This window comes from Zonotrichia leucophrys, chromosome 7 (assembly GCF_028769735.1).
Source record: "Zonotrichia leucophrys gambelii isolate GWCS_2022_RI chromosome 7, RI_Zleu_2.0, whole genome shotgun sequence".
Lineage (NCBI taxonomy): Eukaryota > Metazoa > Chordata > Aves > Passeriformes > Passerellidae > Zonotrichia > Zonotrichia leucophrys.
This window is the reverse complement of record NC_088177.1, coordinates 25465860-25488865: the sequence shown is the minus strand read 5'-3', so window position 1 is coordinate 25488865 and position 23006 is coordinate 25465860. Positions and strand designations below refer to the sequence as shown.

Genomic DNA, 23006 nt, shown 5'->3' with positions numbered 1-23006 from the left:
GCCCTGCCCTGCCCCGCCCCGTACTGTCCCGCCCCGCCGCGTGCCCAGGCGGCGGCCGCACGGTGTGGGTCCTCGGCGGGGTGCTGCTGGCACCTCCACAGTGCAAACGGAGCCGCCTTAAATGCTGCTCAGTCTCATTTGTGGCGTAAGAGATGCAGCCGTGCCCCTGAGGCTCAGCAGAGGTGAGTGTACCTGTTGTCTCAAGTGCCGAAACTGTTCACAGCCTGAAATCTGGCAGCTTGCCTGCAAATCGGCTGTAGCTCCGTATTTCAAACATAGAACCTGAGGCCCAAAATCTGGCTGGAACTCAGCAACTTCTGACAGGTGACAGGGTCTTATAATCCTTTATCAGCAGAGCACATATATGCTTTATACTTCAAAATGAAAGGCATGCAGGCTAAAGCCTTAAGAAAGGGAAGGTTAATACTTTATTCCAGCAGTTCAATCACAGTGCTTATAAATCCTGACTTAAATAATACTGCGTATTTCATCTTGCTGTGCTATTTCAAGGGCCCAACAAAATGTCCTTTATTAGATGTCACTGGAAAACATGAAAGGGCAGATTCTGGTACTCCTCAAATAATACAGTGAGATATTAAAATACAGTACTGGAACTGGTAGCTTATAATGGTGGTCATGAAACAATGACTTACTTAAGTTTAAAACAACTTTTCTCTGGTAAACAACTTTTTTTAGTTACGTGCCAACAAAAACTTTCTGCATATAACTTAGAGTTCATATACTAGATATATACCTATGTCCCAGCTGACAGCAGGAACCGTTTTGCTAGAAATCTGCCTATTTGATAAGCATCTGACCACCCAAGCATCTTGTTCAACAAATCCATATATATACATGCTAGCTGCAAGTGTCATGGTTTAACCCTAGCCAGCAGCCAAGACCCACACAGTCACCCTGTTCCCCCACCAGCAGGACTGGTGAGAGAATTGGAAGGGTAAAAAGTAGAAAACTCGTGGGTTGAGATACAAACAGTTTAATAGGAAAAGCAAAAGCCACGCATACAAGAAAAGCAAAAAAAGGAATTAATTCACTGCTTCCTAGGGGTAGGAAGGTGTTCAGCCATCTGCAGGAGCACAGGACTTCATCACCTGTAGTTACCTGGGAAGACAAACATCATCACCCTAAATATCCCCTCCCTTCTTCGTTCTTCTCTTCACCTTATATACTGAATATGATGCTGTCTGGTTAAAAATATCTGTTTGTCACTTGGGGACACCTGTCCCAGCTGTGTCTTTTCCCAATCTTTCATTCAGCCCCAATATCCTTACCAGCACGGCAGTACAAAAAGCAGCAAATGCCTTGGCTCTGTGAAAGCCCTGCTCAGCAATAACAAAAACATCTCTCTGTTATCCACGCTGTGTTCAGCACAAATCACAAAATAAGCTGTGTTGGAAGGGACCCTGAAAGACCAACTCACTACCCCCACACAAGCCACTGTGGAAAGTAATTCTACCCCAAGCCAAACCAGCACAGCAAGTACCAAAGTGCATCAAAAGCCAGGCCTTTGAAAGAAATCGGCAGAAATCCCCACGCTCCTTCCCGCCGTAGCTGCAGCAAGCGGTTCAGCAATGAGCGTTTTAGTTTTTTGCTGATGACAAAGCTCCGGTTGTTTGCTCGACCAAAGCAGAGCTGCAGCAATGAGCAGCGAGGTGTGTGCGTGAGGAAGGAGCGGGGGCGGCCCCTCGCAGGCGGCTGCCCCGCCCGGGCAGCGCTCCATGCGGGCACGGCCGCCGGCACCGGGGCAGCGACGCCGAGCCGCCGCACGTGAGAGAGGCGCGACCACCACTGCGCACGCGCGCCGGCTGGCCCGCGGTCTAGGGGGGACGGGGCGGGGCCGGCCACGCGAGCCCGCGCGAGGCTCGAGGCAGAGCTGAGCATGCGCGCTCCGCGCGGGGCAGCCATTGGCTCCCCGCCGGGTTTGGGCGGGCGGAAGCGGAAGCGCGTGTACGCGCACGCTCATTTCCGCCGCGCGGGCGCGCGCGCGGGTTGATTCGCTGCGCGCGGGGCTCGGCCATGGCGGGTGAGTCCTGGCCTGGCGCTCGGCGCTGTGGCAGCCGCGTCCTCAGCGCAGGGGGGCCCGGGGGTAGCGCCGTGACCGGGGCGCGGGGCAGGGGCGCCTGAGCTCGGGGCCGGCGGATGCGGGGGAAGACGGAGCGCGGGCGGACGGGGACTAGCTGTGAGGGAGGGAAGCCCGGCTGCCTCTGGCGCCCGGCTCCCGTGGCCCCGCTCCTGCGTGTCTCCGGCTTATGGCCCCACGGTCTGTAGAGTTAAACCAGTGCGTGTCCGTGGCCACGAGTTTGCCGGTGGTGGGCAGCGAGCTAAAAACCCGAAGGTATTCCTACTTAAAGTTTGCTGCCGGAAGTAAGATGTAGAACTTTCTTATGGTACTTCTGAAATTAAGGGGAGCTATGTTTGTGAAGCATTTGGAACATACCTGAGGTGAAACGTGTCTTCTGGCCTAGATTAGGCTTTGGAAATCAGATGAAATACAGTTTATTTGCATTTTTCTTCCTCATCCCTTCTGGAATAGTAGTGCTGGCTAAATAATTGCTAGTGGTGTACGTGCCACTGTAGTTCATTAACAGCAGTTTATGAAAATGACTTAATGCAAACATATTAAATGTCCTGACACGTATTACTTATAATATGTTATACTGAATTCTTATTCAGTATAACATGTTATAATAACACATGTGAAAATTTGTAGTAACTTAGAATACCTAATGTTTTTATAGTAATGACTTTAATTCTCAGGAACTAAAAAGAGGTACTTGTATGTTTTCTAGTTCCAGAAGAGTGTATGAAATAGATTTCTTTATCCTCTTTAACTTTTTTTTTTTCAGGACTTACTGCTACAGAGAAGAAGCTGGCTGAATACAAGTGTAATACAAATGAGGCAATTCAGCTGAAGCTAGGTAATGCCACTTTTTAATACTGTACAAGTGATACTGAGGTATTCCAGTATCTTCCTATGAAATATATACATGTATTCATCTGTGTCAATTTTTTAGTTCTAGTCTGATTACTGATTTGATACTCACAGATCAAGTAACGTGCACCTAAATTGTACAGGATGCCCTGATTTCATTTGTATGCCACTCTCACATAGTTTCTTAATTAGTTATCTGACTTTAGTGGAATGGTGTATGAACAGTTAGCAGGGCTTCTGTGGATAAACAAATGAAAGGTGGTGATGTGGTCATGCTCTGTTCTTTTTATTTTCTCAGTTCGCTTTCCTGAGGATTTGGAGGATGAGAACACAACGTTTAATCCAGAGTACAGCCATCAAGTGTTTGGAGATGAGTAAGTTAAAGTTTCCAGATTTAAACTACTAGGTCCCAAAGGGCAAATTTGTTTCCAAATCATTAAAAGCTAAAAATTTTTTGCTGATACTGATAGCAAGATAAGAAATGCTGGCCTGGTGCTGCTGCTGCCTTTGCTGATAGAGGCCAGGGTGCCACTGGCCTTTGTGGCCACCTGGGCACATGCTGACTCACTCGTGTCCAGCCATTGTCAGCCAGCACCCCCAGCTCCTTCTGCAGCTGCTCTTCCCCACGTCTGTCACTTGTTGTGCCCCAAGTGCAGCAGATCAGCACTCCTGCCCAGCCTGGTGTTGACTGCAATCTGACTTGGGGAGCATTCAGATCACTGATAAAGACATTGAATGGGACTGTCCCCAGGATGAGCCCTGGGAGCCCCACAGGACAGCGCCTGTCTGGTGCATTTCACTCCACTCCCCACCACTCCCTGGGCATGGCCATCCAGACAGTGAGGAGTACACCTGTTCAGGCCAGGAGCAGCTGGATTCTCCAGAAGAGTGCTGGTATCAAACTATTTCCTGAAGTGTAGGTAGAAAAGTATTGTTTCTTTTATTTTGAGTATGCTGAATTAATTAGTGCTGAAGTGTCATTCCTTATTTTCAGTAGAGTATTTTCATTCAACAATCTGGTCATAGATAAAAAAAACCACAACCAGAACCAAAACAATTAAACCAAAAAACCCAAACAAACCTACGGAGAATCCACCTGCATGCTTCTGTGGACTTCTTTAAGTAGTTGTGTTTCTTAATTTCAATTTTCTTTTAAAAGGAAAGTACTAAGTACTGCAGTTAGAATGATCTCCCTGTATTAAATGTAATAAATTAGTTACACTTATAGATGTCTACTGCAGCTATCATTGACAATATTTATAATTTTAGTAATCAGAGAATTTTCTGATCTGATAGTTTAGCTAACAAGCAAATTCTTCTTCTGGCACATACATTTCACATTTTAAATTATGAATGTACTACCATAAAAGAAAAATCCCATCACAAAAACATTTTAGCTATGCTTTAATTTTTAAAAAATGGCCTGTTCCTTTGTGAACATTACTTTTTTTCAGAAAATAAACTCTCTATTCTTCATAAGAGTATAGAGTTTGTGTTCAGGCAGCTTGTATTTTCAAACTGTAAAAAAAGCTTTTGTATTCTATACTTCTTTTTGCATATACTAATTTTTGGTTACATTGGATAACTAAACAGAAACTGTCAACTAAAAACTCCACAAATTGCTACACTTGGTTGTCTGTGCTTTGTACATTTTAGATTAAAGTAGTTTACTCCCAAAACATAATACTGCACTGCAAAGTAATTTTTAATAAATGTCAGCAATCAATTAATGTAAATAACTGTTAATGAGTTAAAGCTGTTGAAAAAGCATAAACACAGTGTGAGCTGTTTCATGTATTCTCTCCTGAGCTGTCACAGTAAGGACACAGGCACTGCCTTACTGAGCTCAGAATATTTCCACTAGAGGAGGGAAATAATAGAAGCAGTGTAAGGCATTATCTCTGTCCTATAGCACACATCCAGTTTGATTCCCTTTTCCTATTAGGAAGGTTACTTTACCTTGCCAGGAAAGTTTATGTGAGTGTCAGGTGAAATGAAGCCACTGTGGTGGGAATGTTTTGTTTTGTACCGAGTTCCTGGTTGTTATTTTCTCCTTTCTCAGTGAAGTTGCTTTTGGCTACAAGGGCCTCAAGATCCTCCTGTATTACATTGCTGGCAACCTGTCTACGCTCTTCCGCATCGAATACACATCAAGAGTAAATGAGAAGTTTGACTGTGTGGAGGTAAGTGCAGCTCTGCTTCTGTCTTTAACATAACATTGAGAAGGTTTACTTCGGTTCTAGGTTTAGTAATTTCCCATCTAGACATGGATTAAATTAAAAGGAAGGAAACAAAGCTTCTGTTTGTTAAGCTAATTAAAACCTTTGAACTTCATTTCCCATTCCCTGACAACAGGACAATCAAAATTGTGTCAAACAGAACAGTCAGATGTGAGGTTCTGATGCCAAAGCCAGTTCCACACAATAAACCTCAACTTGGCAAGTCTGTATTTTCATATTAACTGTGACCAGGAGGAGGACTGGTATTGGTGAGGCTAATGATGGAGAGAATCAGTGAGAAGGAAAAGGAGGTTTCTGTAAGAACTTCTTGAGATAGTGTGCTTGACTGTGTCTCTAAACATGGAGAACAAGTAGGGCAGTAAAGTGATTATAAACTTCCGTATGTGTATCATGTATGCTTTACATCTTTCTTAAAGGAATGTGGTAATATGGTTACCTGCAGGGTTTTTGTTTGATTGTTTCTTCTTTTTTGTGCAGATTTTCTGAGCTTATAAAATACTTGTAGAATAGCTTTTTTTTCCCCTCTCCTACTGCCTATATGTTCTCATATAAAGTATGACTTCAGAATGCATTTAAATTACTACTTTCAAATTTGTTGGAGTTTATTTAAATAAATTCAAGGAAAGGCCTGCTGTAAAAGGACAAATACGTTGGAATGACTTCATTAAAATGATTTTAAAGATTTGCAGTTACTTGTTTTGAAGGTGTGTTAGAATATACTCTGTTCAACAGGCTAAGTTCCTGGACATGTCTGAAATACTTTGGAGGCTAGAGCAACATGTCTTAGGAGTGAAAGCTCATGCTCTTCAAGCTTAAGGATATTTTGGAAATAAGGAAGAAAAGGAAAGGCTGTTGGCTGTATAGTAAACATATTAAAATCCATTGTTTCAGTGATAGAATTTCAAAATAGAACAGGAATCTGCACCGTAGCACCTTTTTACTTCATCTGTTTTCTGTACGAATGGCAAACTAGGTTTACTTCTCTGGAGGTCTAAACAAGGTCTGTCTTGCCCTATGCTACTGCAGCTTTTGATTGATCAAAATGGTTGCTTTTTTTCAAGGCCTGTTTCCTATACTGAATTATTCCTCCAATTGCTTTAAGGACTCAGATGGGGACAAGAAAGATCTTTTTGAGCAGCACTTGTGTTTGCCTTCCAGAGCATTTACATGCCTTGACTGAAGGGGAAGAATGTGGTAGCTTACCCTGTGCTTCCCTTGGTGCTATTAGTACTGTCCAGTCAAATAAGCTGCTTATATTGCTGTTTCTAAACATATGTAGGAAAAAATACATGGCTGTAGTCAATCTTCTTCTGCATTATATTTGCCATCAGTTTATCCAGCCTAAGATAACACATTTGCAGAGGTTAAAACATAAGCTGTCATTACAGCAGAATGTTGATTTGAATGCATATTTACATTTATGTTTCTAAGTTAACTATTTGCTGATCTCTCCTCCTTGATGATAATTATAGTAAGATGCAGACTGTGTGCCACACATGACAGATAATCCTGTGCTGTGAATAGATGGTGTTTAGGAAAGGACAGCAGTTCTGCCTTTACCATAACTGGTTCTAAGCAAGTTGGTATTAATGCTCGACAAAGTTATTCACAGCTGAGGATTTTGTACCCCCAAATACCCATACAAGCTCATTCAGCAGCAGGTGGTTTTATTCTGTAATATTGAGTTTGGTTTCATTATTGCTGCTGCTATCCCTGCTAGGGACTGACAAATATTCATCCCAATACCACTATTTTTTTTTCTCCAAGATCTTTTTCAGCATTCGAGATACAATCTGGAAATGTCAAAAGGCAGAAGTCCAGTCATATTTATGCACCTTAACATGGTTTAGATCCATCTTTAAAGAAATTATGTTATTGGGGAAGCCTCAGCAAAGTATGATCATGTTATGAACAGAAGCTGGCACTTCATTCAGTGAAAGTAGACAAAATTTATCCCTTGAATGGCATTAATTCTTTCAAATAACTGAAGAGAAATAGTTATTCTGTTTTCTTCTAGTGTAAATATTAATAGCAATGACCTCTGAATTGCTTGCTGCTTTGAGATATGCAGCTGTCCCAGTATCTTCCTTTTTTCTGCATTTTATGATGGAATAGGGGTAAAGTCCTTCACTAAACTCTGTATTTCACTTTGCATCTAGTGTATGCATTTGCTTTATACAAAAGTTCATTAAAAAGTATTGTTCCAGTATTTGGTGCTTTTGTAATGTAATACTGCTGGTCACTCCTTTTCTTCCCTCTGAAGTATGTGCATACAATTTTTAGAGAAATTCAACTGCCAAATATGTTTCTATTGTTATTTTAAATTAAGTCACTTTGAAACAGCATCTACATGGTATGCAAATGTCATAGCTGCCTATTAGTACAATAATAATTTCTAAATTAAAATTACCCAGAGTCAAATGTGATGTACAAGGAGACATTACTGACTTAAACAGTCCTACTACAAAACAAGTGTAGTTACAAGCCCATTCCAAGTTTCCTGTCACCACCTTACATGATTCTGATTGTGAAGGTAATATATTACAGACAGCACTTCCATGAACCATAAGCTTAACAACTCTTGGCTGGCTTAATTCAGGTTTTTGCATGCTTCATTGTAAGTTGCTTTGCCTGTGTTAAACATTGCTGTAGTAGTCACAAGGATTGTTTTTCTGAAGAGAACTTTGTGTGCATCCATTCCAGTTTCTAAGATACGAGTGTCTTGCTCTGATTAAAAAAAAAATTAACTTTTCACCAATATCAAAGAAATGCACAAGGGAAGGCAGTAAACACATTTTGGTAGCTCCTTGGATTATGGGCTCCTCAGAGAGAAGTGTTTGAAAGGGACCTACTAAGTAATGAATGTTTCCATTTAAAAATACAGGTTTTAATGAAATAAATTATTTTTATGTTGTTGATCTATTGAGATTCCAGTACTTCATGTCGTATTAACTGAAAATTGTATGGCTTAAACTTCTGCCACTGCTCAAACTGAGGATTGTGGGATTTGCTTGGTAAAAAGGAGAGATCCTGTTAACCCTAAAAGTAATTGAAGACTGTATTTTCTTGTGTCAGACCCCACCCATTCCAAGGGGTGACAATTTTTAGGAGGCAATGGGTGAAAATATGTTGTAGTCATATAGAATCAAGAAATATCATCCAGTGCTTTATTTGCTAAGCCTCTGGCATACTTTAATTCTTTCTGCTGTATTGAAACCAAGACTTCTGTGGTGGCAGCCAGTGGTAGATGTGCTGCCTTACACTTGTGCAGGTCACAGTTTGGCTTCCTCTAATGAAGAAACTTAGAAGTGTAAGGGGAAGCAAAAGTAATTAAACATTATGTATATAGTACTTGTACTGGATATTCACCCTTTTTAGTTGCTGTCCATAAGTCATTGTACTGTCCATGAGTTATTGTACTGTTGCTTGGAAATACTGTTTTAATTCTACATTATTTTTGCATGCCTATTCAGCTATATAAAATGCAAATTGATACAGATTCTTAGTTGTGATTTCTTACAGCTCTGTCAGTAGAGCAGACATAAGAGCTGTGTAAACAATGCATTTGCACAATTTTTAAAAAGGCATTTCTAAATTGTGTTCCATATAAATGTTTTTAATGTAATTCATTGATTCAGAAGAAGTGACTGGTTTTTTGTAATGCCCCTTAAATCAGCAAGTCTAAAGGAAACATATTTTAGCTAATACTGGTTTATGAAGAATAGTGAAGGCACCAACAAATTATCTTTGTTTTGAGAATGAAATGAATGTAAAGGCTATACACATTTTTACTGAGTTCTTACACCAGATACTGTAGAGTTGTATTTTAACTGCTTAATAGCTCTCTCTCCAAATATAAATATAAATGTTGGTAGTACCAAACCATTAAGACTAAAACTTGTTTGTACTGAACTAAGTCTATCTTTCTCCACACTAAAAATGTAACTGAATGATAAAGTGCTATTCATTTGCAGGTGCATTGCTTCTGCTTAAGGGCCCATGGTTGAAAGGACAGGAATTAGTAGCATGTTGTATTAGCCTTTTGTAGTGTATTTTGTTCTAAGCATCTTAATTTCCCTGTTTTGAATGCTAAGTAGCAAGAGTCTTGGTTTTGAACTAATACCCATCATGCATGTAAACGGTGTGAAAGAGCTGCTTAGTAAGTTAACACAAAGTGTTCTTGTGTCCGCCCTTGTGGAAATAGATACAATACAAACATTACAGCTGAACTCACGGCAAACTCCATTAAGTAAAAACCTGGGTTCATTGTCCAGAGCAAAGTTTGAATTGAATGTAAGCTCGTTTTGTTGAATGTAATGTCAGGCTTTTAGGGGTTGTATTGAGGAGTATGGTTTTGTTAAGTTGAGACCAATTCATTAAGTTTTATTGCCTGGTGAGAAGCAGTAATACGTTATTGTGAAGCTTCATCAAATATTCATGGTTAAAAAGAAGTAGTAAATGTATTCAATCAAGTGGTCTTTTGGGGGTCTGAAAAGGATTATGAAGTCTGCTCAGCTGATAGTCTCTAACTTTGGCTATCTGAAAAGAGTAATCTCTGAATTAAATTTTGGTGTCAGAATATTTTGTCTTCCACAGTATGTTAGACTAAGGTCAGATTTGCTGACAGTATTCATAAGTTGTACTATTTTATGTCAAACTTTGTTTTCAAAACTTTCTTTTATTAGAACGTAGGATGTGGTTGTCTGAGTTTGTACTGTTTTGCAGCTGATTCTATAGACAGGCATTTCAAGCAGGGGGCCATAAGAATGCCAGAGTGTGCTTGCTGTCACTTCCCTATTTGGGAGCTACCGTTTTTGGTCTTTGTCTCTTTTTCTCTGCTTAGTTCTGCATCACCTAATACCTCTTGTAAGCTGCTTGTTTGGGAGCCTGAGTTCTGCAAGGCTGTGCAGTACAGCATAGTCTTGGGAATTGCTGTCTAGAAAGTCTTGGCTTTTGAACATGCTGCACTTACAGAATAGCTACCAACACTCTCAGTCAAGCTTGAACAAATAGAACAAGCTCTAAGCATAAAAATGTTCATGAACTTAGGCTGTAGCCAAGAGTTTTTTGATGCGTAAAAAGGCTGGATTGTCACATTTCTGATCTCATGAGTGTGGCTCCTTTACTTGTTGGAAGGTCACTAATGAACAACAAGAATGCTTGCTTTTTCTATTTTCTCTTTCCTTTTTGTTTTTTTAATTACTGGTAGATATAGTGTGTCTCATAATATTCATTTCTTAAACACAACAGTGACATCAATGCTGTCTTTTTCTAATTTTTCACTGATCCTTCCCCTTTTTGTAATCTCCAGGCAGATGATGTGGAAAGTAAAATTAGAGAAATCATTCCGCCTGGTTTTTGCACAAACACAGATGACTTTGTGTCTCTGCTGGAGAAGGAGGTCAACTTCAAGCCCTTTGGAATGTTGTTACACACATATTCCATCCATAATGAGGAAGCTGGTGAAGATATAACATATCAGATATACAAGGTATGAAAAATTAAGTTAAACTTCTGCTTTTGAGCAACCAAATTCAATTTTATTTTGCAGAGATGCCCCTTCTGTAGTGACTGAACTGGAGTGTATAAATACTGTAATTTTTCTGTTTGTTAATCATTAACACGCTTTTTTATATTGGAGAATTTAATTAGGTTTTGCATAGATTTTCCTCTTGCATCTGTGATAGGTTTCACCTGACTTCTCCTGGCTTTTTCCCTAGGCTGACATGACATGTCCAGGCTTTCGAGAATATCATGAAAGGCTTCAGACGTTCTTGATGTGGTTTATTGAAACTGCTAGCTTTATTGATGTAGATGATGAAAGATGGAACTACTTTCTAGTGTAAGTACAGTTCTAAAGCAACAGTGGACCTTATTACCTCCACAAAGCCTGCATTTTAATTGTGGCTGGCCAATTATTGGAGCAGTATAATGATATTTTTCCCAGGAAAGAAAAAACATTGTTTATGAGGCTTGAGTTTTCCTCCATTATGCTTTGGGAAAGCTTGAGAATAGAGCTGAATTAAATGCTGTTGTCCGTTAGAGCCCTGAATGTAGGCTTAAACAGTAAAATGAGCTTTGCCTGTGTTTTCTTTTACTTGCCACCTATTCATCTTTATAATAGGCAAGTGCACTGAAGTGCTGTAAAGAGGTCTGATTTATCCAAGTTGCTGCACACCAATTAAGTGAATTGTACATTCAGAACATAGCAGGTGTACCCATTGGGCCCTCACAGAGTAGCTTGCTGACACTGAAAATTCAGTTGGAGAATGGAAAAGAAAATGGACACTGCATGGGAGCGCAACTGTAATTGACCTGCTTGGCTTTCTGTTTTATCTGCAGATTTGAGAAGTATAATAAGGATGGAGCTACGCTCTTTGCGACCGTAGGCTACATGACAGTCTATAATTACTATGTGTACCCAGACAAAACCCGGCCACGTGTAAGGTAATTGGCGGTGTAACTCGTGCCTTGCCTTTTATTTCAGAAGAGGGAACTGCTGAAGTTCCCAATACTTGTTTATAATAGTGTTGATTTGTTTAAAAAAATCCCCATTATTAGCTGTCTATGCACTGATTTTTTTCATTGTTCCCCTCTTGGAGCAGAGGGAATCTCAAACAAGTTTTGAATATTTAACAGTTTTAAGATTCTGTTAAAAATCATGTTTTAACATGAAGATTGCACATACCTTAATCTAAAATGAAATACCATTTTGTTTTTAAGACTTTGCATTATGTTTTCAAATGCTTGCATTTGAACTGGAAATGCATTCCTTTGTCTGCAGCCAGATGCTGATCTTGCCGCCGTTCCAAGGAGAAGGCCATGGTGCTCAGCTGCTTGAAACAGTTCACAGATACTATATGTCTTCTCCTACAGTACTTGATATAACAGGTTTGTGTTACATTTTTAATAAGGAACTTTACAGGTTGTTAGCCCACAAGCTGACTTCTATGTTCATTTGTGTGAATTTAAAGCCTTTTGAAGATTTAGCTTCTGCTCAGTTCAGAAGTGCTTTACAGAAGTGTATATGGTGTAGCTTCTTAACTCAGAGAACAGCACACCAGGAAAATTCAATCCCTAGTGTGAACGGATTACCAGCTAATTAACTATTTCATTGTGAGATACACAGCTGAGTTTGCCAAGAGATCAAGCTTTGTCAAATTCCTTGTTCAACTTACCCCTGTTAGCCAAAACTCAAATTTGAGGGGAGACACAACACACCTAACTAAAATAGCATATTTAATATTAGTGTGCCCGCTGAAATTTCACAGACAGTAAGAGTTTATAGAGAGCTTGTGGTCTAGGAGCACATACTGCTGGCTGAAGGTATCCATGATATTAGATGTGTGTGCACAAATCCCTGAAAACAGAAGATTGTGGAAATGGCAGATAAAGAGTCCATGTGCATAACAAAACTAACATTGAAAATTGCCACAGGCATGACATCAGTCCTGTGGTTTCAAGTCTAGTATAGGAAGAAATGCAGTTCAAACAGATGTTTACCATTCCATTCTAATGTAGTCTCATCTTGGTTATAACTAACTCTCAGTTCTCATTAAAACCCAATACACCACTTGCTCTCATAATGCGTTGTTGCCAGATCATCGTAACAAAATAATCCACCTCAATTTCAATCCAGTTTGTGGGAACCTAAGACAGTATAACTTAGTTCATACAACATGAACTCATGTGCATAATTCATTTTTCCTTTTTATAGTACAAACCTCTATGTAGCTTTTATAATTGAGGATGAGCAAAGTCTTAACTTGCTACTGCATAAATCCTATGGCATGTTCATGGCTCAGTGCCTTAAGTGCAGGGTTGTAGAAAACAGTAAAAGTGCACTAAAATGTTGGTCTGTTTTTTTGTGGAATGAGGCAGGAGAAGGCTTGCAATATTCTACATGGCACTCAAATGATGCAAGTTAAGACTCTTAGAGAAGTATTTATTGTCCTTTTTGAGGGGGACATTAGACTTGGACTATGTTAATATGGCCAAGATTTCTAGTTACATATCACTTAAAATTGTGAAATTAAGCCTTTAACTTTTCTGTAAAGAGGAAATGAAGATCTAATTAATTTCTTTGAAAAAGCTAATGATTTACTAATTAAAACTACTTTTGAGTTTCATAATTGCAGCAAATATCTGCTTATACCTTGTCATCCTGACACAAGCAGAATGTGTGCTGTTAGTGCTTACTGGACAGAAACTGCCTCATTCTTCTTTTAACAGCTCTGAGTGCAAAAGAATGAATCAATTTACTTTAGTGCACTTCTGCAATCTCTTTTGCAGAATAAGTGCTATAAGGCTTGCCATACAAGATTAGGCCACTCATACACAATGCATTTTAACCCAACCCAGAAAAATAAATTATTAGCTGTGCTGTGCCATATACACTATGTGGCAAAAGCTTCTATCCCAGTCCTTCTTGATAGCTTTGTTTTGCTTTTGATCATCATAAAACTGCAAGTTTTAGCTATTTACAGTGTTAAAACTAAAGGGAAACACAGCTGGGATGTTAGCAATAAACTCCACAATGTTAGCTCCCAGAAAAATGAGTGTTGAAGGGGAAGCATGGCCCTGCTACTTGTTTGTAGTGAGCTTGTCTGAAGCAAGGAAAAAATATATTCAAAATGTTGTACATATTTTTGTTTTGCATTAAATAGTTGCATATGTGCTCATGTTGATCTTAACTGTGGCTACTTCTCCATTTCAGTGTTTTTTTTCTATAGCAACAGTTTTGATAGTTATGCTCTCTTTTTAAGTAAAATTGAAGTAACTTGAAATCATGATCAGCTTTTGCTTAGGTCCTTTCAGCCTTGTAATTTTGGATAATCTTCTTTGGCTTCTTGTACCTTTTCCTGCCTTTCCTGCTAACGAAGACTAACTCCTGCTCAATACATATCTTCAACTAATTTACTTGTATACAATAGGATATTTTCACTAATCTTTTCCCACATTTTCCCTTTTGTTTGTCTTTTAGTAGTTCTACCACTGTTAAATATAGAATAGGTGAAAGATACAAGAAAAAAGGTTTATAGGCTAGTCTTTTCCCAAGGAGTTAAGTGGGTTTCAACAAGTCAATTTCACAATACATACGTACAAAATGTACAGCACTGCATACACAAAATATTAGAGGTTTCCCATAATGTGACCTGTTTGATGTCTACTGGCAAACATCAAAACCTTTGATAACAGTTAAGCACAGTTGTTTATATACTGATGGATACTGCATCTGCTTTTGTTTTCCATAGTTCTTTGTAATTACATACCAGAGATGAGGAAACAAATAATGCTGATCAGCTTTTTGTGTTCTTTCTAGCTGAAGATCCTTCTGAGAACTATGTGAAGCTTAGAGACTTTGTTCTTGTAAAGCTCTGTCAAGATCTGGTTTGCTTTTCCCCAGTAAAGTTAATGCAAGGTTTCAGTCAAGAAATGGTGACGGAAGCTCAACAAAAGTTGAAAATAAATAAGGTATTAAATCAGTACAGTTGTAGTTGGACATATTCTTATCAAACTAGTACAATACCCTTTAAACTTAGAGAGATGGAATTTACAATCTTGCTTATTTTTGACACTTGCTAAGGATGAATCAGGAGATACATGGCTCATGGTTTTAGATAAATGCCCTTTTTACCTACAAATTGTATTGTAATAGAACTTGACATGGTTTTGATTTCTTTCAAGAGTGTGCAAGTAAGGGTTGCTTTGGGAATGCAGAATGCTAAAGTGGCAAACAACTTACTAATGCAACTCTAGACACTTGGAGAACCAAAGCGTTCAATTGAACAATTAAATTTGATGGTAATCTTGAGTTATTAAACTCATTTTTGAGTATGGTAGTGAAATAGCAAAGCTGCTTAATTGAAAATGTATTTGAGTGTGGTGTACTGAAGACTTTAAACCTTGAGGGATGGGCAGTGTGAAGCCATATTCAGACGTGTTCATAAAAATGGTATAACTTATAGAAGGAAACTACATCTGCAGCCTTCTGTGCTGAAGGAATAAATAAATTTCATTTGGTTTTTTAACAGTATATAAACATGTTGTAGTGTAGCAAACAAATCACTCTATTTTTGCTGTGTTGTTCAGAAACAAATACTTGGTCTTAAATGCAAGTTAAAACTAATATAGTAGCAACGTAATTTTCTCCCCAGTTGTCATACTTTCTGATCCTGATAGCAAAAGCATTCAGTTTTTCCATTTACTAATTAAATTTCTTCCCCAGTAAACAGAAAAGTTTAAATATTGTTGTTTCATTTTCATATTTATAACTTTCAGGGGGCCTTGTGAAGGGCAGTAGATATATGTGGATTGTTAAAATTAGCAAAGTGGATACTGCTTGGTATTGCTTCACATCACTCTAGTTCCAATCCTTGTTCTTGGAAAGAAGTGTGTTTGGATCTGGCTTCTGGGCTTTCTGCTCTTCACTTACAGCAAGTCCTTGAAGCACCTCTATGGCTGGTGCAACACTTGAGAGATCAGACATGGTGCATGGGAGAAAATTGTTTTCAAGTAAAAAGAAAAATGTTTATTCACTGAATTCGCTAGATAGGATGGATTTATCCTTGCCCCTGTCTTCTAAGAAGATAAAGAATTACTCTAATATTTTAGTATTTCTGCACTTGGAGTTCTGTTGAATGACCTCTTTATTCAGATGTGGTTTTTATTCTCCTTTTGTTCATTAGCAACACACAAGACGAGTTTATGAAATTCTCCGGTTGCGTGCAACAAACATGGGTGATGCAGAACAGTCCAGAAGCTATCGGTTGGATGTTAAAAGAAGACTGATTGGGCCCTATAAGGTGTATATGACTTTAATATCATTTAATATTTATTTCAAGGCTAATTATACTTGATTTTACTTTAATTTCCATAAATGTAGTTGATGTCAATTATGTTGCCAATCAACTACTATTAGTTATGCAGTGTTCAGCTGACACATATACAGATGCAGAGGACATTTGTACGTAGCAGCACTGAAGATCCTGTGTTTGGTTCCTGATGTTTCCTGCCCAGTTCCAGCAGGAGGTTACTGTTAAGCCTATGCTATCTAGTTCTAAGTGGCATTATGCCCAGGTAGGTTTAATGGGGGGAAATGGTCAATTTCTTGAAGAGGTTGAAAACATACCTTAAAAAGACAAGCCAGAAATTTGAAGAGAGGTGAAGTTTACACTGCAGACTAGGTATAGTTTAGATTCCTGTTCTAATTGTTTGCTAGGTCTCAAGAAAGCAGCTTGCTAGAAGTAATTATGTCACGTCAACATAGGACTAGCTCCATGCAGATGGAAAATAAAATAATACCAGCAGTAAAATTCAAGCAAGTTGTAAACATAGTACCAAGTAATTTTCTTAATTCCTATTATTTATGCATCCTGGATTTTCAGTGTGGTTGGTCTGTGTTGCATAAACTGAACCTTTGAGATATGGATTTTAAAAATTATGTCTTAGTTGTGAAAGGCATCAGTGTTTAAATCAAGAGTCAAAAAGGCCACAAATAAATCTAGGTTTATTGCTGTAACTAGCATGTTAGCTACTGTTGTCAATTAAGTACTTGCCAAGCAAACCAAAATCCTGCATATAAAGGTACACAGAGCACAAGGATTACCTTGATTAGCTTGAAAACCTTTCTAAAGCAGCATTTACCCTGTTATACCAAATAGCAAAACTTTGCTTGCAAAACATTGGGCTTACAGAGGCTGTTAGTAGAAATGAGAGGCCATGATTGAATTATTAGATATTTATCTGATCTAGTGATAATTTCATGTCATGCTGAGTGCCAGAACCTTAATCAAAACACACTGTCTTGCACCAGTGTCTTGTCTCGTTTGCTGAATTTCACTCAGTGTCCACTACAGATAGGTGATTTTTCAGCAACTGTTTTTCATGACTATTACATGGTTTCAATTCACTCACTCATCACTGAGGTCCTGTAGGCAAAATCCAAAATTTCATAAGCAGCTTCAATTCTAGTGCTTCTAGCAGGTGTTTCCACTTCAGTCTTTGCACACAATAAGTGCATGGATAATGAATGGATTTGTATCACTAAATATGCAATATTGCTACTTTAGAACATTGCATTTTTAGTTTTTTGTTATTTCAGTGGGGATTCAAAAGAATCCTTAAAGCAACCAACTCCTTTTTTCCCAGTTTTTAAATTTCATGTTCTGAAATAGTCATCTTGTTTATAGTAGTTCTACCTAGTAAATAGCTTACTCATACATTCATTTTAAACAGTTTCCAATAAATTTAGTCACACTTCCATTTCCAAAAAGTTTTTGGAAATTTAATGAAACTAACTTTTAGTATAGAGAGGGTAGTTTTGAGGGGGGGAACCAAACTTTATAAACATATAATCAGGAATATTACTGCATACACTAATACTGGTGTCATTTTATCACAAAAACTGCTTGATTGCTTCATTTGAGCAGTGCTGTACAGATGTAGAATAATTCTAAGTTGATACTACCTTAGTTTAATAAAAATGGTATTCATCTTAGAATTATTTCCTGGCTAACAGTAGCAGTGAAAAAAACTATATGCAGAAAGCTCAGGGGAAAAACATGTAATACATCTATTCCCCTGGAAGTCATTACATTAGCAAGGAGATGGTTGCTAAACATACTGAGACCTTTCTGCGTGTGGCATGACTGGCTTGGGATGGCTGGTGCAAGAGGGTGTGTTGCTCTCTGTATAAGTAGCACAAATACAAGAAAGAAAATATTTGGTATATTCGATAACAGGGCATCACTCCAATGTAGTTTAAAGGATGAGCAGCTTGTAAAATGTCAGTTTCACTGTGGCTTCTCCATTTCTGACAAACTTCATTTTATTAGTAGGTTGTGCTGGTAGACATATCTCCTTGCTCATGTCTTTGTTCTTCATGTCATCCCTCTTGGAATTAAATACCACTGCTGCACTGGGTTTTTAATTGTGATACTTTGTCTGCTGTTTGAATATGCTTTTCTGCCAGCCCAACAACTTTATCCAAAAGAATCCTCTTGAAGCTGCCCGGGTAAAATGTTACCGATGGCAGTTTTCAAAATCTTGTGTACCTGGATATGCTTGTAGTGTATTTGGAGGGGGGAAATGGATATTGAAACAACTGGTTATCTGAAACATGCAAAGAGAGTTTGCTTTTTAGCAGGAATCTGGAACTTAAAGATGGCCTAATGGTACAGTATCAGATGTAGTGGGCATTTTAAAGCTGGCACCCTTTTTTTCAGAGCTAATGTTTCATCTAAATAATCTAAACAGACACTCTTGTTAATTAGGCAGACTTTGAATTAATTCTAGAATAAAGTTTTAGTTGCTCTACTAACAGAAGCTGGGCCAGAAGGTACTCATACACTATTTTCATTTCACTCATACAAATTTTCATTTGGGCAGCTCATCGTATGTTTTGAGTATCTTACTCATTTTGACTATACAGCGCTAATGTGAATCAAAATTTTAAACATCTATGCTGCTTTTCACATCCTTTCAACAAGGAAAGGTTTCTTGATTACTGACCAGAAATGTGCTTGAATTCCTCATCAGTATTTAAATACAGAACCTCCTTTTCTGAACTGAACTTTGCCTATCTGTGCAATCTTTGGGATACAGTAAACATTTTTCTGGTCTTACTCATTTACAGTTCCCTGTAGTCTCCACTCCTCCCTCCTGACTCTCAGCATCAATCACAGAATGAAAACAAATACTCCTTTGAGAGATAAGCTTAAAATTGGAGCACAAAAGGGCTTTGATTTTGAGAGTATTAGAAATAGAATAACTTGGTGAAATTTTGTTGTTTTAATACATTGATTCCATAGGTTTTGCAAAGATTTATTGGTAAGACATCAGGCATACGTAATACTTTTTTTTAATGAAGTGTTGAATGATATTCTGCTTTTGCAAAGCTAGAGAAGACTGAAGAATGAAGAACTGAATAGTTCAGAAATAGGTATCATCTAAATAAAAGTAAATCTGGGTAAAGAAAATATAAAAGTATTTTTAAGTGTTTTTAAGAAACAGGTAAAAATCACATGTGACAGAGCAAGGACAACTTATCTTCCTGTACAAATATGTTTATGCTTATAAATAATATTACTGCTTTTCAATGCTGTTACTGCTAGTCCCTGGTAACTTGAATAATTTGTAAGAGTTTATGAAACTTTTTCTGTGTACTGGAGGCTTAAAATTAATTTCTAATAGTCAGTTATAGGGAAATTTTTTGGCTGAATAGTCATGTAATGGGACACCAGTTTAATTAATGTAGGATTAAATATCCTGGTCAGATTTCTACAGTCAAGTTTTCTGTGCCATCCATCTTCAGTAGCAGGTGTACTGTTAGACCTAATCTGTTTGGTTTAGGAACAAAATCTGAAACCATTTCTCCCTTCACTAGTTCATTGGCAATACAGAAAGTATGAGCCTTTAACAGAACAAAGGTAGTACTAATCAAACATGGTTACTGCTTCTCTTGTGATTAGGGACATCTTAAAGAACTAGATACTGAAATAGAATAAATTTTGATGAAACACCATAATGAAATACCATATTCTTGATAATTACTGGCTGTGTTCAAACTACTGTTTGTTTGATTGCTTAGAAAAAACAGAGAGAACTTGCCAAGATGAGAAGGTGTCTAAGACCAGAGGAGATGACTAATCAGTTGAACCAAATAGACCTAAACTTGCAACGTGAGCAGTTAGAAGAGAGCTTCCAACAGCTTGTTTCAGATTACCGAAGAGTCCTAGAACGACTTGCACAAGCATGAGGATCCTACTTGTACAGGAAACTTGCAGATATCTATACAGTGTTGTAAAACACATCCTTAATTGCCACTTAACTGCAAAAAAAATCTCATGTGACGTTTTAATCACATTAAAGGTGACTTGTGTTCCTGTGCATTTTGAATATTTTCTATTTTTGTGTTGTAGATTTAAAAATGTTGTACTTTAGGTTTTGGGGCACTTCTTGATGAAATAAAAAATGTAGATTCTCAGATACAGTGTTACTTCAATTGTATGAATTTTCTTTTACCCTTTTGTTTTGATCAAGACTTAATAGATACTTGAATAGCAAGTTAATATATAAATCTAAGCCATCTCCCACTTCTCCTAACTTGATTCTCCTGGGGCTGTTCTCCGTGGATCCTGTTGTACACAGTAGGGCCTGTGCAGGTTTAATGCCATGAACAAGTTTGGTTCTGTGGGCTCTTGGGTGTTTCCTGTGTACAGCCTCTTTACCCTTTGCTAAAAGTGGATCCTGCTGCTGAAAGCCAACAGGCCCATTCTGTTTAAGCCTCTAAAGTGCCTCAAACACATTCTTCATCAAACCCCCAAGTTTTCAGGTTTTTGATTTTGCAGGAAGAAACCTCACAGCTGGGGAACCAGCCAGGACTTTGTGAGGACTCCAGAAACACTTCTACTAGTGACAGAAACATAAATTTGTAGGAAGCAACTGCCTTTATATAGTTGCTTGATTCTGTTCTGCTGTCCATTACTTCTCAGACCAGAGGTTAGTTCAAAAATATCCTGTCTGTCCTCCCTCAAAGGAATTAATTTTTATCTTTTCTGGTAGTTCAGGCTTTAGAGGATTTAATCTGAATAAGGATCATTGAAATTTATGAGCCATGTTTGATGGTCCTAATGGGATTCAGGTCTAGCTTTCAAAACTGGAGCTAGTAGGTTGACACATCTCCAGTACCTGATGTGATGTGGAGGAAGTAAAATCTTAAATGTTTTGAATCTGTGGGATTTTTTGTATTTTATATTAAATTATTTTTAGAAATTTTCATTCCAGATTAGGGTATTTTGGCTGTATGATACGTCTTTCATCTACTGTAGTATCCAAATCTATTAATCAGTGGTAACAATGATTCAAAGACGTTTCCTGGTAGTAATAGTAAGGCTGAGGTTAAGTTGGGGAACTTGGAGTTTGGTTTTTTTCTGTGGATGGTTTTGGGGGTTTTTTTATGGAATATGTTCATAACTTGGGGATAAGTCAGAAGTGGGAAAGCTGAACTGAAGAATTGTGCTTAAATTTGGTTCCTGTGTAGAGGTCTGGGATACTGCTGGAGCAGCCTGCACTAACACTCCCTGAGCTTAAGCCATTGAAGAAACTGTAGGACTGACAAGGAGAAGCACTGTCTAATGGGCTGTTTGCCCACTTAGAAATACTGAGCCAAAAAGCACAAAATTGCTTTCCTTAATCACAGTTACCTTTTGCTATTCACAAATAGCAAAACTTCTCTCACACAGCGACAAGGGCAGATTCACTTTTTCATAACAGATTTATTTTTTTCTTTTTACATTGCCATTGGAAGAGTTTGAAACAGTGCTTCCAGTTCCTTTGGTGGTTTCTCATTCCAGTATGGTCTTGGGAACACTCTTAAGATGTTGGGATGTGCCTATGAACTGAAAAACTTCTTGGTGTGAAAAATAGGAATAAACTGCTTCCTAGAGGCCTGGAAACTGAATCCTTCCATCCTGCAGCAGATTAGAGCTTCTGCAGCTCTGCTGCCACGAGACCTTGTCAGTGCACCCTAGTCCATTACAGTAAATTAAGCCAATTATCTGAAGTAATCTTCATCAGCAAATTAAACTAGCCCTGCTGACTTTGCCTGAAGTGGTCTTAACTGACTGGACTATCCTTTCCCTTGGCAAAGAGGAGGAGGCAATCATCTTGTTGGACAGCTAGAGAACTACAACAGCTCTTCTGACACTGCTGGGGGGCACACGCCAGTTTCCTTCAGTGGGCTTGTGGGGTGCAGCTGTTTGAGTAACACTTCAGAGACTGTGCACTCTTGGTACAATTAACTGAATACCCACATTTCAGGATGCTGCTGGACAAAGTCCTAGCTTGCCAGTCTGGGTATTTTGTTCATGATTTTCAACAGGATAACTTCACCTACAAGTGAACTGCAGGATGCTTGTCTCCGAAGTGCACACAGCAGCAACTCCAGCTGTTCAGTGAGTCACATTGTGGAATTAAAAAGTGTAATAGTATTTATAAAAGTTTAGTAAGTTTTGTGTAATGTTTGTATTTCTACATTAACATAGCTAAGGACAAGCACCTCCTACTATATTTAAACAAATACTTTGAGGTGTAGAACACAACTAGTGTGGTTTGACTTCTGTGTGCTGAGAAGACCGGTGAGCTCCCAACAGCTGTCTGCATGGAATTGCAGGTAGCTACTGGAGGGTCTCAATTGTGGATTTGTGAGCTGACAAATTAACACTGAGGCTTGGTAGCAGCTCTTTCACTCTAGGCTGGGGGCATGAGAATTGGATAGCTGAAGCAGAATGCTATTGGTGCCCTCTCCTATTCTGGGCACAATATGATGCTAAAGTAATCCTGGATTAAAAATTTTTTTTTCAAATACTTAATCTATTATTCTAGGTTACTTTCCCTCTTCAGTTATTACTAGCTAACAGAAACTTGAAGCAAACACTAATAATAGTCTTATTAATAATAGGTTTATGTGACTTTTTTCCTGCATTTTGATAAAATCCAGATTCTTTAGTCCCTTCACTCAAATTTCAAGTGAAACTTTACACAACATACTGGTAAAGCACTTTGGAGATTTTTTTACATTTGAATATTCAGAATGTTCATAAGATCTCTTGAGTATATTTATAAAGTTTTTCTTTGTAGATGCTTCTGGCATCAGGATACTGGTATGCCCTTCCATCACTTAAAAATCCAGCGATGGCAACAGTGAATCTACTTCAAAAAAATTCAGTAAAATAGTGAATTTAGTTCAATTGACAGACACAAGTTTTCTTCCCATGTAAAGGTATTGTCAGCAGAGCTAATACAAGATTTTGTCC

The 23006-nt window shown here is 38.4% G+C and overlaps 1 protein-coding gene across 3 annotated transcripts; it reads left to right on the top strand.

Annotated features, from left to right (window-relative positions):
- The first annotated feature begins 22 nt into the window (after window positions 1-22).
- Window positions 23-20178, top strand: HAT1 (histone acetyltransferase 1). Of its 3 annotated transcripts, none has more exons than XM_064719083.1 (11): window positions 23-182; window positions 2865-2936; window positions 3249-3324; window positions 5013-5133; window positions 10502-10681; window positions 10911-11032; window positions 11533-11637; window positions 11975-12081; window positions 14513-14664; window positions 15879-15995; window positions 19781-20178. In XM_064719083.1, exons 1-11 carry the CDS (start codon window positions 122-124, stop codon window positions 19946-19948), a joined length of 1281 nt encoding a protein of 426 aa, XP_064575153.1. In that variant the 5' UTR covers window positions 23-121; the 3' UTR covers window positions 19949-20178. The 3 variants fall into 3 exon arrangements, with proteins under 3 accessions (XP_064575153.1, XP_064575154.1, XP_064575151.1); XM_064719084.1 differs by lacking the exon at window positions 23-182 and adding an exon at window positions 1941-2041; XM_064719081.1 differs by lacking the exon at window positions 23-182 and adding an exon at window positions 2176-2382.
- The last annotated feature ends 2828 nt before the right edge of the window (window positions 20179-23006 follow it).